Raw genomic sequence first — 19,515 nt, forward strand, 5'->3', positions numbered from 1 at the left:
TATTTCGACATATCAGCATTGTATCATTTTATTAAAAGATTCCCTGGCATACTTCTTTTAAGTTTTGTCAATCGGCGCATTCTTTGGTCAAATATTTCTGAACAATCACTGCTCATCCAACTCGTATCACTCCGCGCGCTCTCTCCATAAAAGTTAATACGTCAGAAATTTGAATAGATAATTGGCGCCATCTAACGGTTATCTGACTGAAGTAAAAAAAAAAAAAAAAATGTTTTGTTTAAAAAAAAATTGAACATCGATTGAGAAAATAAAAACAACGAACTGGTAAGAGGCACAAAAGAGCTGGATAAAAAGAACTAGAATTTATTTAGAATCGCATATTGATATACAAAATGTATATTGTAATTTAGTTTCAGCGAATCAATATTTCATACACATGAAGTTATTTATTTGGCAAGTAGCCGTATAATAAGCAGAATAGTACTGTCAGCCGGCCATTGTCCCGAACTTATTTATTTTTGATTATGACCGACGGACAGCATATTGACATACTGTAGCTATAGGTTACACGAATTGTTAAATATACAATCAACAAAATGCCTCACGTAATGCTTGTGACATCCCCATGTATTTCTACTGTTAAGTTCTGGGTTCCAGAGCTGCTTTTTCCCACCGTAAATTTATGTGGAAAAATAGCATATTTTTATTTTGAGTGTGCGCGCGCAGATTTGAGCGATGTATGGTGATGATGCAGAGAGAGAGAGAGAGCGAGAGAGAGAAAGAGCACGCGCGCGCTGGAGACAGTGCGCGCTCTTCTATGTGCGTGTGTCTGTCTGTCAGACCTTCTTCACCAGCACAAGACTCAAGACTCTCCACCTGTCATTTAAAATCAGCCTCCTGTAGGTAAGACCTGATGCCTTTTATAAGCTGCAGGTTGCATGTATGACATGAGTTTATATCATCAGCATATCAAACTTATTAAAGCGGAAACATGCGCTAAATGTCTGGATATCTACAGGCACTTATGGTGAGTCCATAGACATGTGCTGTGATTGTGGAAAACGACAGATGCTCGCTGATGTGTGCTGGTTGGATGTGCTTCATGTGGATACATTTGGGAAATACACCTTTTGCTTTCGCTTCGGCTGAATTTCTGACAGATGGAGACGCGCCGCGCGCACTGGTGACCGGTTACCGGAGCGCACGGACTCGCAGCGCACTGTAGGCTGTTCATTTACTAATTAGTGCTCCAGTCGTAGTGTCTTTGGGTCACTTGTTACATCAGGTTCTGTCCTGTTTGAATAACCTAAGGTCAACTGTCTTGATCAAAGGCACGTGTTTGTAGTTCATGATTCATGATTCGGTTAATGAACAATAGTGGATAGTTCATCAACCCTTCTGGGGTTTGAACCTACAACCTCACCAGCTGCTCGGATTGTCTCAGTTATTGTAGTGAACAGCTGTGTGTGCATGCATATTATGTTATAGGAGAGACCGGGGGAAGTTATCACACGTCTGATTCAAATTAGTCATACCTTGATAGATAGATAGATAGATAGATAGACTTATTTCTGAAAATATCCTCACAAACGTCTTAAAACTGATTTGTTAAGGCTTTTAAAGGGACAGTTCATCCTCATGTTATTCCAAACCTGTAAGACTTTCGTTCATCTTCGGAACACAAATGAAGATATTTTTGATGAAATCTGAGTGATTTCTGTCCCTCCATTGACAGCTACGCAACTACCACTTTGACGTTTCAAAAAGTTCATAAGAGATAAAACTAATCCATATGAATTGAGCGGTTTAGTCCAAATTTTCTGAAGAGACTCGATCACTTTATTTGATGAACAGATTGAATTTAGCCTTTTATTCATAAACATTGATCAGCGAACATAAACAGAAACTCAATCATACATGATTGACTCGCGAGAACAAACCTCATTGGTTCTTGTGGAAGCTCAAACGTGATGCGAAACACGAGAGTGAACCTCATTGGTTCTCGCACACGTCAAGCAAACATGCTTGAGCTTCCATTTACAATAACTGATGTGTGAGCTGATGAATGTTTATATGTGAATAAAAGCTTAAATTAAATCTGTTCATCATATAAAGCGATCGAGTCTCTTCAGAAAATTTGGACTAAACCACTCAATTCATATGGATTAGTTTTACGATCTCTTTATGAACTTTTTGAAGCATCTAAGTGGTAGTTATATAGCTGTCTGTGGAGGGACAGAAAGCTCTCAGATTTCATTAAAAAGATCTTAATTTGCGTTCTGAAGATGAACGAAAGTCTTACGTGAGGGTGAGTAAATGATGACAGAATTTTCATTTTTGGGTGAACTAACCCTTTTAGAAGGATTCATAAATCAACCATAATGTAATGTATAAAATAATGTATAAAATCCAAAAAATGTCTGTAAAGTTTGAAGATATGTTTGTAGTAATTTATAAATTGCTTGATGTAAAATTGAAGTTTATGGGAGGTCATCAGAAGTCTAGGGCTCTGTTCCAAAACCTAGCAAGCTGCATACGTGGGCCGCATCATAAGAACGTTCTGGACGTGAGTCTTTTCCAAAAGATACCTTCTTTGAGCAATTTTGAAGCCAGCATTGCACGTATCCTTTGCAAAGAAAGTAATCCCACAATGCATTGTGAGTAAATTCCATCCAAGATGGAAGAAAAAGTGAGTACAACTTTAACATTTCTGCATTTATATATGCATATATATGTAAATGTAAGCAATATAAATATAGTAAGTTTCATTCAGCCTTAACTGAAACTGAATTTCATTCAGATTGATTCAGTACTGAAAAGTATTGATTAAAAAAAGAGATTTGATCTTATTTAAATGCCACCAAAATGGTCATTTATGAGCATGTGGCAATACGATATTAAAGTTGGGGGGAAATTGAATTGCGACTGTCTTAATTTCTTTATTTTCAAATGTTAAACCATCAAATTTTTTACCACAGTACTGTATAATTACCGTATTCATATACCATGTTATTATAAGAAGGTACTTTGTAAGTGATATTTGGTGCATGAGTAGAATCTAATATGGTTTACAGTACTTGTTGCAAGAAAATAATGATCTTTATGACAGCTCAAACCTGGCAACTTTAGCATTAGGGTGGCGTTTTGCCTTCTCCCTAATTTCTCAGCTTTAGTTTGACTCTCTTAATGGATTCTATGCATCAGTCTGAGCATTAAAGCGAGATTACTGCAACAACTCACTGTAATTAAGCTCTTGCCCGGTTAGGGTGTGTGTAGGCCTGTGTGCGTTTGCTCCAGCTTGTTCATTAAAGAACAAATTTGTTCAACAAATGTTCTGCAAATTATCAGTCCCAGTCTGCCTGTTAAGGATGGAAACTGCCATTCAGCTCAATTTGCAAGCAGAAGCTCAGATCTGCATGAGATACTCAAGCGAGTTTCATTTCCAGTGCCTTTGTGGATCAGCCATTTAAGGCATTACCATTCTCTGAATCTCTCACATGCAATATGTGTGCATCTCTTGTCGTCTGCCTGTGCGGCTCTGACAAGCTCGTGGGTTATTTTTACTGGCAGCTGTGTTTGAGTCCAGTGAAGTGAGACTGGAACAGCGATTTGCCATTTGAGATGCAGTGACCATTCATCGTTACCCATCTGAGCCTGCATGAATCAAAAATATTCATAAACCTCTCACTCGCTCGAACATGCACTCATTCGGTTTTATTTTTTGGCCACTTCCATAGCTCTCTTTTTTAATGTTTAATTGTTTATTTAATATTATAGTATTATGATTTTTTTATTATTTATTATTTTATTTTTAACTCTAACAAGCTGATTTATTAATTTTCAAACCACAAAATAAAGAAAATCGTACTGCTTCGTTTTGCTTCAAAACAAGAATATAATTATTTCCTGTCTTTTTTCCCTCCAATATGTTTGCTTTCTGCCAATATTTAAATTGGTTTTACAGGGAAATCAACCTACAAATGGCTTATTCACAGGATTATTTTTTTTTTTAATTTTTCAAAATTATTTGTTTTTGAAACATTATGTATTTTGTATGGAAGCTCTTATTTTGTTCGTTTAAAGTTTCTTTTTAACCTTCACCCACAGCAGCAGTACCCAATCGCTTTAAACACAGTTTGCCTATTACAGATTAATTCGAAATCAAAGACTTTTTAGAAGGTCTTATGCACCGGAGAAGCTGTGTGTATCCCAAATGAACAGAGCTCTAATATCTGCTCTCCTTAATAATGCTGAGTTTGTTTTTGATCATTTGGTCTGAAGACGGTGTGGTAGCTATTCATACTCACAGTCAGTGAAAATCTGTTTTGAGGTAGTGCTAAATGGTTTACTTTACGCTTTGTAAGTTAAGCAATTCCAAAGCAAACCTCTTGCTTTCGCTGTTTAAAAGTTTTAAATTGTGCATTTGTAACGTGGCTATTTGAGAAACGAATGACAGCAGAAACAGTTATTTAAACAAGCGTAACAATCCAGGCAAAAACCAAATATTCCAATCCAGACACGGGCAAAACCGGAACTGAAACGAATGTCCATCAAGGACAACACCAAACCAAGAACAAAAAAACAAGTAACAAGGAACAGGGTATAAGTGATGAGCTATTGAGATAAATATGGGCTGTGTCCGAAATCACCCCCTATATCCTTAAATAGGGCACTATTTGAGGGGACAGCCATTTATAGTAGTGTCCGAAACCATAGTGGACGTTATCAAGTGCACTCATTCAGTCTCATAATGCCTGTGGTGGATATCCAACCCCCACCCACATCCAAGTGTGACGTCAGAAGCCATGCGCATGTCGCCCTGCAGCCGATTCTTAAGATTTTATTGGTCATGTCAGTCACAGTACTGATTGCCTACACCAAACACTGATCCCTAAACCTACCTGTCACTGTAACCTTAACCAATGAAATTAGCTGCAGGCCAGGATTTCTAGTGAAGTGGTTTGGTGGAAAAAACGTGCCTCCTCATTAACTTTGAAACAGGAAGAAGCATTGAGAAGAATTAACAGTCACCTAATTCTTTTTCATTTGCTTCTTATATTTCTCTTTTTATGACAGACCACACTGAAACCCACTCAAAACCTAGGCTATACCCTTACACCTAAAAAAACCCTTTTAATCTGGAACTTACATACTGTAACCCACCTAAAACCTACTCTTACCCCTGAAACCCACTCAAAACCTACCCTTACCCCAGAAACCCACCTAAAACCTACTCTTACCCCTGAAACCCACTCAAAACCTACCCTTACCCCAGAAACCCACCTAAAACCTACCCTTACCCCTGAAACCCACTCAAAACCTGCCCTTATCCCTGAAACCACTCAAAACCTGCCCTTACTCCTGAAACCCACTCAAAACCTGCCCTTACCCCTGAAACCCACCTAAAACCTACCCTTACGCCTAAAAACCCTTTCAATCGGAAACCTACATATAATAAATCGGGTTTCCGGGGCGGAACGGGGATGGGAAGTCACAAGGTGATGTATTTGAACATGGGTGTGGCTTCTGACGTCACACTTGGATGTGGGAGGGGTTGGATGCCCTACTTGGGCTGCATCCCACTCCACTTTTATACACGCACTCACGAACTTCCCTAAACACTTTCCCACCATTTTGAAGTGCATTCCACTTCGTGAAGTGGACGAGGGAAGTTTATATGGACAGACCCTTGTCCCCTCGATTTTGACCGAGGAAGCAATGGAGGGAAGTTAGCAAGTGAAGGGCATAAATATTTGGAGTGGAATGCAGCCTCTGACTCAATGGCTAGAGAATACCCATAATACACTGTGAGGTTGTGCCAAATGAATTTCCGCGTCTCGCCAGAAGATGGCGCCTGCAGCTGAATCATCCATACATCCATTTTCCAAACCACTGGTCCAATGTGGCTACAGTGTAATATCATACAGGTATACATTATTTTTTAATTGATAATTAAATTGTTTAATTAAGGTTTATACATGCTAGTTTCCATGACAGAGATCAAGATACATTTTCTTCATTACTACTAGAGCTGCCAGTTTGCTAAGATTCAAATGATTATTAAACAGCAAGCACAAACTATGCAAAAGCAGCAGCACTCAGTGTCCGAATTCACTCATTCACTCCCTCACTATATTAGTGGAGTAATGTAGGGTACAGGGGGCAATTTTTAACACAGCTAAAATTTTTACCACCCAGTGACTAAGGAAAACAAGGCAAACATAGGAAGTAAAACACACAAACCATGAGAACAGGAACTGCATATCAAAATAAGAGTCAAGACACAAAAAGGGAAAGACGAAACAGCATTAAACATCAGAGACATTTTTAAGCAACCTCAAACAGAGGCGATTTTTGGTAGTATGTGAAACAATATTAAAGAGTGGTTCTTGCCCATGCAGAAGTGACCATTGTGATTTCAGGGCTATGCTGTGATGTTTTGAGTTCCCCCCCCCCCCCCCCCACTTGTTGCTATGTGGTCACTAGGGTGTTCTGAATGGTTGTTATGTGATTGCTTGCTGGCTGAAGTCAAAAGAGCCCACTCTCAAGTCTCTATGATATTCTGGTCTCTGGGTCCCAGTTATTTTGCATACTTTGTATATATAATTTTATTTAAAGAAAAAAGATTCATTGCATTGTTAGGTGTGTTCTAGTTGTATAATGCACATTTTGGCAAATGTAGTAGGTCATCTGGGAATGCAGTGCATTTAGGCAGTTTGCATACTGAAAATTACATACTGCAGGAATAGTGCGAGTAGCATGGTATTTTCTCTTCCAAATATAGCAAGAGCCAAAGTGAGTTTAATGGGTTGGGGAAAGGGGTTTAGGCCTCAGCGAACTTGAAGTGTATCAGAAGGGGCATGCGATGAGATGAGATGAGATGAGAAGGAAGATTACATTTGAGAAGAAAGTTTGCTGTTAATATTGATGAGCAAGTGTTAATGTGATCCTAAAAGCAGCTCTAGCAGAGATGACATTATCCCCCCTTTTTTTTTTTACCTTTGAGAGGGGCTAGAAAAATGGGACGAGAATGAGGAAAAGAATAGAAACACAGATTGAGCCGTAGAGCAAGTCAAAGTTTTATGATCAGAAGCTCAGAACACTTATTGCACTCCCCTATGGCACAGAGCAGCGCTGTGAATTATAGAATAAACGAAAATTTGTTGTCTTTTTTCATCTCTTTGGTAAACACTCCAGTTTGGATCAATAAAAGGCAGCTGTACACACTCAGAGGGCCGGCCCGTTCCTCATTTCCATTTTAATGAACGAGGCTTAGTGAGGTATTGAGCAAGTTATAATTGTGTTGTGGTGTAGAGACCTGCAAAAGTGCAGGATACTAAAAAGGATTTGTAAAAGTGCGGTGTGCGTCTGTATATTTCAAAGGTTCAATGGTGTGCTTTATTTAGTGTAGATATAAATACAAATACTTTAAAATATGTGACACCTAAACCAGTGTGTGGAGGTTTTATATTAGAAAGTAGAGGCCTATTTACACCAAAAGCAAATATTTAATGCAAACATGACTTAAAGAGACCTATTATGCCCCTTTTCACAAGATGTAATATAAGTCTCTGGTGTCCCCAGAATGTGTCTGTGAAGTTTCAGCTCAAAATACCCCACAGATCATTTATTATAGCTTGTCAAATTTGCCCCATTTGGGTGTGAGCAAAAACACGCCGTTTTTGTGTGTGTCCCTTTAAATGCAAATGAGCTGCTGCTCCCGGCCTCCTTTCCAGAAGAGGGCGGAGCTTTAACAGCTCATGCTTTGGTTGCTCAACAACAACAAAGCTGGAGAATCTCACACAGCCAAAATGAGGATTGTCAGTAACGGTGTTCAGCCTTACATTGTTCAAACCAGAGTTGGACAATGATGGAGAGAAATTACACTTTTAGAATGAACTGAACATTTCTGAATGGTTAGTGGATAAATTTATGTAGTTGCTGTGGAGTTGATTCAACTCATCGACTAGCATGTGCCGTCATGTTAATCTTTTGTGCAAAACCATCGTTGAATTGACCCTCGTTTGTGAAGCAGTCCGGCGTAAAATGATTTGCGCAAATATATAACACTTTACCGAGTTTCTTTAGCACATTTCCTTCATAACTGAAATTCATCCACAGTGTCCTCAGTGGCTCGGATGCCGGGAGTCTACGGAGACTCTTATGTTCGTTGGTACATCCAATAACAGAACATTTGTAATGTTTTCTGACACAGACATTGTATATCTCCAGCTGCTACGGCGAGTAAACAGGAATGGCGGACTGCTGCGGATCTATGCTAATAGGGCAGATCATCACCAGTCATGGGCGGGGCTTCAATACGTAATGTAGACACACACACTGTGGGTAAACAACCAGTGAATTTTGCATAATAGGTCCCCTTTAAGCAATGCACATCTTTTCATATATTTATCCTATATAGTGTTTCTTCATGGCACTATTAGCACCATATTATCATATTACAATGAGTCAAATCTGTATTATCAGATGGCTTGTTGCATTGTAATGAATTATAATAAAAGATTTTTTTGCTACAAGATGGTGTACCCTTGCAGGTCAGCGTTGTCTGTGGACAGACAAAACAGAGTCCTGGCATTTGTTGAGCCAGAATTCAGGATGCTTAATCAGGGAGATCAATTTTTTTGTTTAACTTTTCAGGGAAATCAACTTATGAATAAGTGCACTTTGCATATTAATCCAGGATAGGAGGAAGTATTTTAGCATCTAAAAAAAAATCACACATCATCTTTTAGTCATAATCAAAAGATGTTTTTGAAGGTCTTACTCAGCAGGGAAGCTGTGTATATCCAATGTAAAAGAGCTGTAATATTTGCTCAGCATAATAATGCTCAGTTTGCTTTTGATCATTTGATCTGGTAACCATACTTACTGACAGTCAGCGAGAATTGGTCTGTTGAGGTAATACTAAATTATTAAGTGTGTTAATAAAGCACGAATGCAAATGATTTACTGCACATAAAATATGTTTAGCAACGTCAAGTAAATACAGTAAAAACATTAATACTGTGAAATATTGTTACAAAAATAAAAATAGCTGCTTTCTATGTGTATGTAATTGATTCCTGTGATGCAAAGCACATTTTTTAGGATCATTACTTCAGTGTCACATGATCTTTCAGAAATAATTCTGATATGCTGATTTGCTGCTCAAGAAACATTTATTATGTTGAAAACTGTTGTTGAAACCATGACACATATATATATATATATATTTTTTTTTTTTTTTTTTTGGGTGAATAGCAAGTTCAAAGGAACATTTGAAATAGAAATCTTTTGTAACATTATGAAAGTCTTTACTGTCATATTCTGGTCAGTTTAATGCATCCTTGCTAAATAAAAGTATTCATTTCTTAAAAAACATTCTTACTGACCCCAAAATTTTAAATGGCAGTGTATATTCTGAATATACTAGTCACCTTTAAGAGCATTATTGTGGGAGAATGATAAGATGGATGGATGAGGGAGATGGGAAGGAGGATTGAGGAAGAGAAATGCCTGGTAATTATAGTTCTTAAGTCTCGTTATGTTGGTGACAGGCTCCATCATGCCTTGGGGCTCTTAAGATCAATGGCTGGGACCTGACTCTAATGCTAACGAACTTCAGATCGTTAAATGTATGGGTGCAGAACACAGGAATTAATTATGCCATTTATGGCTTCAATTTATCAGCTCAAGGATATGTTTCTGATAGTTCGCACTCCTTAAGATGCTTGGCCGGGGGGGTCCTAAGTCAGTAGATCCAATTTGGACCCATGACAAGAACCACACTGAATTCTCGGCCCAGTAGAGCAACACTTTAGAGGACGGATCTTAAAGTTACTGCGGATTCAGCTGTGTTTAGGGCCTCACAGTGGGAGATGTGATTGAAAATCAGGTCTCATTTTAATCATAAAATGCTACCTCATATAGATAATTCACTGGCATGTAAAAAGGCCTTATAATCGGTGTAGCGCACATGAATACCAAGCAACCTCTGACAGTCAGAAACAATATTATCAGCTCAGAGGGACTGACACAATTCCCTGTTGCTCGGCAAGCATTAACTGGAAACACAATGACAGGGAAAAACATAGTTTGTCACAAGCTTTATTCATTTGTTCTGTCACTTCCATCAGAGGCTGTTGATTAATTCCTCTCAGTAACGCAAGTAAGGCTTTGTAAAAAAAAAAAAAAAAAAAAAAAAAAATACTATAGCTGTAGTACAACTGGAATATTGCTAAAATCTTTTGTTGTAGTAAAGCTTGAATATTAAGAAATATTTGAAATGCAGTAAAGATTGAATACGGTTAAATACTTGAAATGTATAAAGCAGAAATGTGGTAAAATACTTGATGTGATCAAGCCAGGATATAATAAAATATATGAGATATAGTAAAGTGTAAATATGGTGAAATACTTCAGTTATTGTTAAATGTTTGAGATGTATTAAAGTTGTAATGTGGTAAAGTGCTTGAGATGTGGTAAAGCTAGAAAGTGGTAAAATACGTGAGATGTGGTAAATCTGGAATATGGTAAAATACTTAAAATATAGAAAAGCCAAAGTATTTTAAAATGTTTAAAGTTATACTTGAATGCGGTAAAATACTTGATGTAATGAAGTACTTAAGATGTGGTAAAAAATACTTAATACTTAAAAAATACTTAAGATGTGGTAAAACTGGAATATGGTCAATTGTTTGATGTAATAAATCCGAAATATAGTAAAATACCTAACATGTAAAGCTTGAAAATGGTAAAATACTTAATGTGTGATAAAACTGGAATATGGTAAAATATTTGAGATGTAAAACCAAAGATTAAAAACGATATTAAAATACATGAAATGTGTCAAAGCTGGAATATGGTAAAACACTTGAGATGTAGTAAAGCCGAAATATATTAAAATACTAGAGATGTGGTAAAACTGGAATATGGAAAAATGATTGATGTAATAAATCTGAAATATGATGTAGTAAAATACTTGAGATGTAAAACCAAAATATATTAAAATACATGAGATGTGTTAAAGCTGGAGTAAAGATATAGTAAAGCCGAAATATAGTAAAATACTTCATATGTGGTAAAGCTGAAATATGTTAAAATACGGTAGTATAGCAAAGCTGACATATGGTAAGATGCTTAAAATGCAACATGCCTGGAAAAATTCTTGACGTACAGTATATTAAAGCCAAAATATGGTAAAAATCCTTGATGTATTAGAGCTAAATTGGTGTAAAATGCTTGATTTAGTAGAGCTGGAATATGATAAACTGCATCAGATGTAATGAAGCAGACATCCCTCATTTCTCGGCATTAACTGGACGCACAGTGACAGGGAAAAACACACACACACACACACAGATCAGTTTGTTCTGATTTGTTTGTTTACTGTCACGTCCATCAAACGCTGCTGATTAATTGGATTCAGTTGAATATGTTTAGCCTTGGCGTTCCATTACAGCCATGTTCAGCCCACCCACTTCCACCTGTCTCTATTATTTTCTCCCGCGATACAGTTTCTGTCACCGCCGCTGATGTGTGGAAGCAATATTGATCCACAGCCGGGGAGGCGGCGGTCCGTACAGCAACTTTATTGCTTTCTATTAATGATGCGTTTCATGGCCGATGGTACAAGCTCTTACGATGTGAACAAAGACCCAGGGCAAGAAAGACTGTCATGGGGATTTGTACTGTAAATATTGCATGTGTTTTATTCAGTCTGGGAATGGGAGCACTTCAGAATAAATTAAAGTGAATGTACTTTGCAGGGGTGTCATGGACTCATGTGGGAATGCTGCGGCTTGGTGCAAAAGGTTTTCTCATCTCGGACATTGCAGAGTTTCAGCTAAATGGCAATTCACTGCGATCGAAAACCAATCTTAGTCAAGGTCTAATGTGCTTGTCCTGCACTAGGTTCTGTCTTTATATTCTTCCTGAGAAGAATCTAAGGCTCTGTATTAAAGTTTTGGGTTGCGCTTCAGACATGACTGTCCAAAAGTTAGACTTGTTTTAGAAACTCTAAAATGTAGAATCACTATTATAATCACTATTATTATTACTTAGGGTTAGTCATTTGAACAAACCCCTAACTGTGCAAGAGACTTCTTTTGCAAAAATATTACTATATATGGTCAAAAGATTGGAATATCTATCTATTTATCTATCTATCTATCATGCTAAATCATACTACATGCTAAAAATGTTAGCAATGTGCTAATTAATGCTAGAAGCATGCTAGCAAAGTTAAATCATGCTAGCAACATGCTAAAACATGCTACCAGCATTAAACCATGCTAGCAACATGTTAAAACATGTTAGCAATTTGCTAATTAATGTTAAAACATGCAAAAAAGGACAAAACAGGCTAGCAATGTGTTAAATCATTCTAACAATGTGTTAAAACATGTTAACATGTTAAAACACCCTATTTATCTATCTATCTATCTATCATGGTAAATCATGGTAGCAAGTAGCAACATGTTAAACATGCTAACAATATGCTAAATCATGGTAGAAACATGTTAGCAATGTGTTAAATCATGTTAGAAATAGCTTGCAATACGCTACATAACGTTAGCAACATGTTAAAACATGCTAACAATGTGCTAATTCATGTTAGAAAAATGCTAGCAATGTGCTAAAAATTTACATGTTAATTCATGCTAGAAACATGCTAGCAACATGCTAAATAATGCTAGCAACATGCTCACAATGTGCTAATTCTTGTTAGAAACATGCTAACAATGTGTTAAATCAAGCCAGCAAAATGCTAAAACATGATATCAATGTGTTTAATCATGTTAGCAACATGCTAGCAATGTGCTAATTCATGTTAGAAACATACTAGCAATGTGCTAATGTGTCTAGCTATCTGTTTTTTGATAGACTGTATTACCTTCAAAACCTTCAAACTTTAAGCTTTAAAACTTCTATAAACTTCAAATTACTTGCTGACGAATTAGTCGTGGGAATGAATTGTTAATTCTTGGCCACAATATACATTTTTTTTTACGTAGTATGTAATTTTTGCTGCTTAATATTTTTGTGGAAACTGTGATACATACATTCAAAAGTTTGGGGTAAGATTTAAAAAAAAAAATGAATTAATACTTTCATTCAGCAAGGACACATTAAATTGATCAAAAGTGACAGTAAAGGCATTTATAATGTTACAAAATATTTCTATTTTAAATAAATGCCTTTTTGAAACTTTATATTAATCGAAGAATTCAGAAAACAATATCACTGGTTCCACAAAAATATGAAGCAGCACAGCTGCTTTCAACATTGATAATAATAATAAAACAAATGTTTCTTGAGCAGCAAATCAGCAATAAAATTTTGCACAGACAAGCACCACTCACATTTTTTCTTTCAGTATGTTTCCTGTCTTGACTTTTCTATGAGTAGCTCCCAGTTGTAAAGAAATACAATTACAAAATGTCACTTCTGTACAAACATCAAGGTTCACGAGTCACACAACTCTGATAATTGAAAGTTTGGATGTAGCCTGAGTCTCAGCTCTCAAACTAGCCAGAGCTCAGAGCCAGACCGGATTGTGAAAGCTGACATTTGAGGTTTCCGTCTGAATCATTGATCAGAGATTACTTACACCACAGTGGTCTCTTGAGAGATGCGCCGAGTTCAACATGACCGTATTGTTTTTTTGAGAAACGCTAAGTACTTTAAGCAAGGCATTTGAAGATGGATTTAGCCAGACTCATTAGACAACCAGGGAAAAGGGCAAAATAACAGCTCTTAAATTTAGCTCCAGCGCTATGGCCATAAGATTACATGTGCTGAAAATGTGCTGTTATCGTCTGTCTCGCAGGAAACCCGAGTCGGATGTGTAAATGTGTGAGGAGAGCTACACGGTTGGCTGGTTCAGGACATGGCTGTTTTTCTCCTGCTCTTAATCTGTTCAGAGAAATCTGTCTGAATGTTTAGACAGCAACAAGATTTTAGAGAAAGAGAAAAATTTCACAAGTAAAACACTTTAGATGCAGTAAAGCCAGAATATGGTCAAATAATCTAGATATGGATGTCAAAATTAAGGTTTCTGAGGAAAACATTTCAGGATTTTTCTCCATATAGTGGACTTCACTGGGGTTCAACGGGTTGAAGGTCCAAATTGCAGTTTCAGTGCAGCTTCAAAGAGCTCTACACGATCCCAGACGAGGAATAGCGAAACGATTGGTCATTTTCTAAAAAAAAATTAAATATATATACTATTTAACCACAAATCTTGCACTGCGATGCGCCACGCATTACATAATCACGTTGGAAAGGTCACGTGTGACGTAGACGGAAGTACCGAGCAAGTGTTTATAAAGCGAACATGCGAAGACTAAGTCAAGCACCCTTTACAAAAAAAGGTAAAACAACGATGTCTGACGATTCTGAAGTTGGAGAAGAAAATGAGATGGAGTTTTTCGCCCTACTGCGGTACTTCAGCCTACGTCACACGTGACCTTTCCAACGTGATTATGTAATGCGTGGCGCAACGCAGAGCAGTGCAAGACGAGCATTTGTGGTTAAAAAAGTATATACATTTTAATTTTTTTAGAAAATGACTGATCGTTTCACTAGATAAGACCCTTATTCCTCATCTGGGACTGTGTAGAGCTCTTTGAAGCTGCACTGAAACTGCAATTTGGACCTTCAACCCGTTGAACCTTCAGTGAAGTCCACTATATGGAGAAAAATCCTGGAATGTTTTCCTTAAAAACCTTAATTTCTTTTCGACTGAAGAAAGAAAGACATAAACATCTTGGATGACATGGGGGTGAGAAAATTATCAGGAAATTTTAATTCTGAAGTGAGCTAATCCTTTAATGTGCACCTGTAGTGTATTTCAAATCTTAAAAGTATATTTAAAAAATACTTGCAGATAATATAATATTAATAAAATATAAGGCCAGTTAAGTTTACTTAAAAAGAGTACAATTTCATGACTGTTTCTTAACACACTCATGCGCACTTTAAAAGGTGAACTTTGTAATGTAAAATTAAAAGTTTTACTTTAAAGTACATTTTAAATAATTAAATAAAGCACATGTAAAGTGCTTGATCATAATTTTAACTGTAGTGTGTTATTCGATGTTACATCTATAAACTGCAACTCCATCATTACAAATGTCTATTTACATATATTTAAATACATGACATACAAGTTTCAGTAGAATTTCTTTTAAAATATATTTTAGTTTACCATAAATGCTAACCATATTTATAGATAATAGAAATTGCTCCAGGCGGCCTCGTTCCGCTCCGATGGTTTTCAGACACACCCTGCTTCATGCTACAGTAATGGTAATAAATCTTTAATACATTAACTCATCCATGAATATGATTTCTGCCCGAGTCCCGTTGGATTCTTTTCCACCGGCTGTAGATGTGAAGACAACACCTCCCATGATTCCACAAAATCAAGCCATTATCAAGCTATGCCTTTGTATTGAATAAGCGACCTCTAGTGGCGAAAAATTACATATTGTGCCTTTAAGAATATTCTTTAAAGTAATTTTTTCTGTAATAAGTGTGCTAAAGTGTACTTCTTTTTCACAAGGGTGGTAAAGCTAGCATATTCAGTTGTAGTCAAGGACAGCTGTTGTACAGCTGGATTACTATATTTGAGTCAGTTTTATGCTTTGATATTTTAAAAGGACAGTTAGTGACAAATAGACTTGTTTAAAGATAGGGTCGGTATTGCTTGTTGAAATGGTCGAGCTGTAGTGAAGTTTGGAGCCTCTAAAAATGTGCCGCATAAAAGTGAATGAGGATATGGTTTGGTGCCAGAATTAGAAATGGTTGAGCTGTAGCCTGTTAATATGGATGGCAATAACCTCGTCCCTACAGTTAGAAACTGCCCTGTAAAATGCTCAATCACGCAAATCAACACGTTTTCAAGACCCAAGTGATTGACTGTTTCAAAGTGCTTAGCCACCTAAAATTCAAGCCAGTAATTACATTTCACAAGCATAAACTTCGTGAGATGGCCAAGAGCAGTTTAAAGAATATTGCAATATTGGTTTTTGCTTCTAAAGCCGTTAAAAGATGTTGCAGAAAAGATGCATGATTGTAATTTATTTTGAACATGTTTAGACTGGAAAAGCTGTCTGCTTTTGTCCTTTTTCTTTTAACATCAGGCATATCCTTAAATCAAGTATTGGATATGGATGTCACAAAAGTATAAATAATGACAAATGCTGAATCACATTTTCAGTCACATTTTCAGTCTAAAAGACTTTGAAATCCTCAACTACTTCATTTTGGAGAAGTAATGCAAACTAACCGCTAAGCTTCTGTATTTATTATGGAGGACTTCTTTGGAGCAGTCCCAGATTTTAAGTGATTGAAAGTTTTATGAACCTTGGCTAGTCATGCATGTTTCTGTACCCACTCTAAAAATGCTGTGTTAAAAACAACCCAAGTTGGGTTGAAAATGGACAAACCCAGCAATTGGGTTAAATGTTTGCCCAATCTGCTGGGTAGTTTTATTTAACCCAACTATTGTTTAAAAATTACTGTATTGTTTGCTTAAAATGAACCCAAAGTATGTTGGAAATTAACATTTATTAATAAGTTAAATGAATAACCATTTATTAAATTGCTTATTAATAAATATTCACCTTTTGGTTATTATTGTTGCCTCTAGTAATTATGTTTCTGATTTTTAATTTCCAACCTATTTTACATTCATTTTAAGCCAGTCATATAGTAATTCTGAAACAGTAGTTGGGTTAAACAACACTTCCCAGCACGTTGGGCAAACATTTAACCCAACCGCTGGGTTTGTCCATTTTCAACCCAACTTGGGTTGTTTTGAACCCAGCATTTTTTAGAGTGCATGATTCTCTGTAGAGACCCAAACTGTTACCTAATTGAAACTGTGCTAGTTTTCCGGTAATCCCAACAGCAAATCCCAATTACCTTTACTCATGATCAGCACTGATTCTCATCCCCTTATCTCTTTGAACAGGTTTGCCCAATCAAACCCAAACCATGGGAATCACCCTCTGTGTTTAACCTGACCCAAAGAGAGAAATGTAATCCTCAAAAGCGGATAAGATGCTAAATGACCACTGAGCCTCATGAAGAATAAGGAATTAAGAAGAGGAGATGAATGGAGCAGCCATCCACTCAGCGAGACAGAGCGTGAGTGAAGGTCGATCTTATTGTTCTTTCCCCCTGTGGCAAACATTGTGACTAATAACGAAGTGAGGCACGATGAGTGGCCGTATCTGGGCAGCATCGCTCTTCCTGTGCATGTGCTTAGAGCTCGGGGGAAGTAGTGCTCGTCTGAGAAGATGGAAACGTGAGGACCGTTTGCAAACTGCAAGGAAAGACAGTCAGGTACAGCGTCTAGACATGGAGGAAGGGCAAAGTGAGATGCCATTTGCCAACACTGCAGGAACACCAAGCTTGAGATTAACAGATAAAAATGACGATAATTTGATGATTTCGCCAAAAAGCAACAAAGAAGATCACGTGCAGATTGAAAAAACTGGATTTGAAATCACACTGACTCCAGTTCTGTTGTCTGGTGCAAGTGTGAACACAGATTCTACTCCACATATTATGAAGAATTTTCATCCCAAATCCAAAGATATACCAGAAATCACAAAGACAACAGCATCACCTCTTAGCCAGAACTCCAAAATATCTAGAATATCTCAAGATGATTTCATTCCCACTGAACTAACTCCTGTAGTAGAGGTAACTGAAACTGAACATGGTGAAAAGGGACCTGACAGATCTACACTGGACGGCCTATCAGACTCCAGCGTGATCCTGCTAAAGCCTCTGTCTGGGTTAAAAAACAGCGGACAGGAAGTGCAAACTATAATGATTGGCAGCCAAGATGCAGAGAGCAGTGGCGATTTCCACAGGACCTTTACTCGACCAAATCTGGATGAGATGCCCTCACAATCCCGCAGCCGGAGAAGCTGGATATGGAACCAGTTTTTTGTGATAGAGGAATATAGTGGACCAGAACCGGTGCTGATTGGACGGGTAAGGTGAACATTTGTATAAGCGATTGTTATGCTTGCATGCTAATTTAAAATGATGACCAACTTCATTTGATGAAACGATGTTTGCAACTCATTTTACTTCTTCAATGCAATGTATTGAGTGAAACATGGGCTCGGCAATATGGCCAAAAAATCATATTTTGGTATTTTTTGGCTGAATGGTGATATATGGTATATGTATATATGGTATTTGCTACATTTTTCTATTTGGATTTATAAAAATATATATATTATTTCACATCCTGCACAGTGTTGTACAAACAATGTTCATATTAAAGGCTATGAAAACAAATATATTGAATGTAACCATGTAGCCTACAGTATGTGCAAAAAAGGGTCAAATCACATTACATTCTAACATTGTAACATTACAATCTATATATAAAAATAATGCTTTTTAAAGCAGAAATTAAATTCACTGAACTATTTTGATTTCAGCGTTACAACAGTCACTTTACAGTTACTGCTATCACAAAAATACACTTACTTATTTAGGTTTAAAATTCTTCAAATGGCATATTTATTATTCAACAACAAATATTTTAGCAAAATGTATAGACCTTATGCAGCCCCGCCCCTTTTCAGTCTTTTGACTTCCGGTTTGTATTTCCACAGCGATCTTGCGTATTTATGAATGAACTGCTCGTTTTAAAATTTTCCCGGTCTACTGACATTTGTTAAGACATCTGCTTTAAACATTACAGTGCTCACGATAACTTTCATTAACTCTACAACAAGTAAATCCACTTCACCAGCTAATTATTCGATGCCATAGAAATGTACAGAGATACCGCAAAAACGGAAGTTCAAAAACAATATAATAAAGATGGCGGCGCATATTCTTTGGCGCATAGTCAGAATTATGGCGCCGGCGCTCGTTCACTGAAGTGTGAAGTTTAGCGGAAATTAACTCGCTTGCGTAAGGCTCGTCCACTCCTGACAGCGAAATGAAAATATTTGCACAACCTTCTATAATTTACAGATGGAGAATATACCTGTGAAATGTTATGCACTGAGGGAAATACCAAAAACACATTAGCATTAAATAGCGCAAGTATCTGTTAGCACATGCATCTGTCTGAGCATCTGATGAGGTAAGCCACTTTAAACTAACTATATCTTATGAGTTATTTTAAAGCCCTAAATATTTAGCATGTTTAAGACAAACTGTCTTATGCATTTTCCTTGCAGCAGCACTCTGCTTCCTCTGCTATTTTTCAGATGTGCTCGGTTGTATTGATGGTATTGCCTCATTCCATATCGTATGTAAAAAAAATACGACGATATATCGTACAAACTCGATATACCGCCCAGCCCTACTTGGTGACAAGCCAAAGAGAAAAGTCTTTTCAGAAAAGGTTTAGGTAGAAACAGTAATAGGAAGAATTGCAAATGCATATTTTATCTTTGGAATAACATGCATGAACCGTTCACAATGTTTCTGTGTGGACTTTAAAGGGATAGTAATTTCTGGACATCCTCATGTTGTTCTAATCCTTTCTTTCTTCTATGGAACACA

At 37.0% G+C, this 19,515-nt stretch overlaps 1 protein-coding gene across 2 annotated transcripts in view; it reads left to right on the forward strand.

The window, feature by feature from the left end:
* The first annotated feature begins 730 nt into the window (after positions 1 to 730).
* The window catches only part of LOC127505237 (cadherin-11), a 75,389-nt gene continuing 56,604 nt past the window's right edge, over positions 731 to 19,515 (forward strand). Inside the window, exons 1-2 of one of the 2 annotated variants that reach the window (XM_051880648.1) lie at positions 731 to 864; positions 16,943 to 17,976. In XM_051880648.1, the coding sequence (XP_051736608.1) occupies positions 17,191 to 17,976 (786 nt within the window). In that variant the 5' untranslated portion in view covers positions 731 to 864; positions 16,943 to 17,190. The remainder of the gene's footprint in view (positions 865 to 16,942; positions 17,977 to 19,515) is intronic. The other variant, XM_051880649.1, reaches the window with a different exon arrangement.

Source organism: Ctenopharyngodon idella, chromosome 22 (genome assembly GCF_019924925.1).
Source record: "Ctenopharyngodon idella isolate HZGC_01 chromosome 22, HZGC01, whole genome shotgun sequence".
NCBI classification, from domain to species: domain Eukaryota; kingdom Metazoa; phylum Chordata; class Actinopteri; order Cypriniformes; family Xenocyprididae; genus Ctenopharyngodon; species Ctenopharyngodon idella.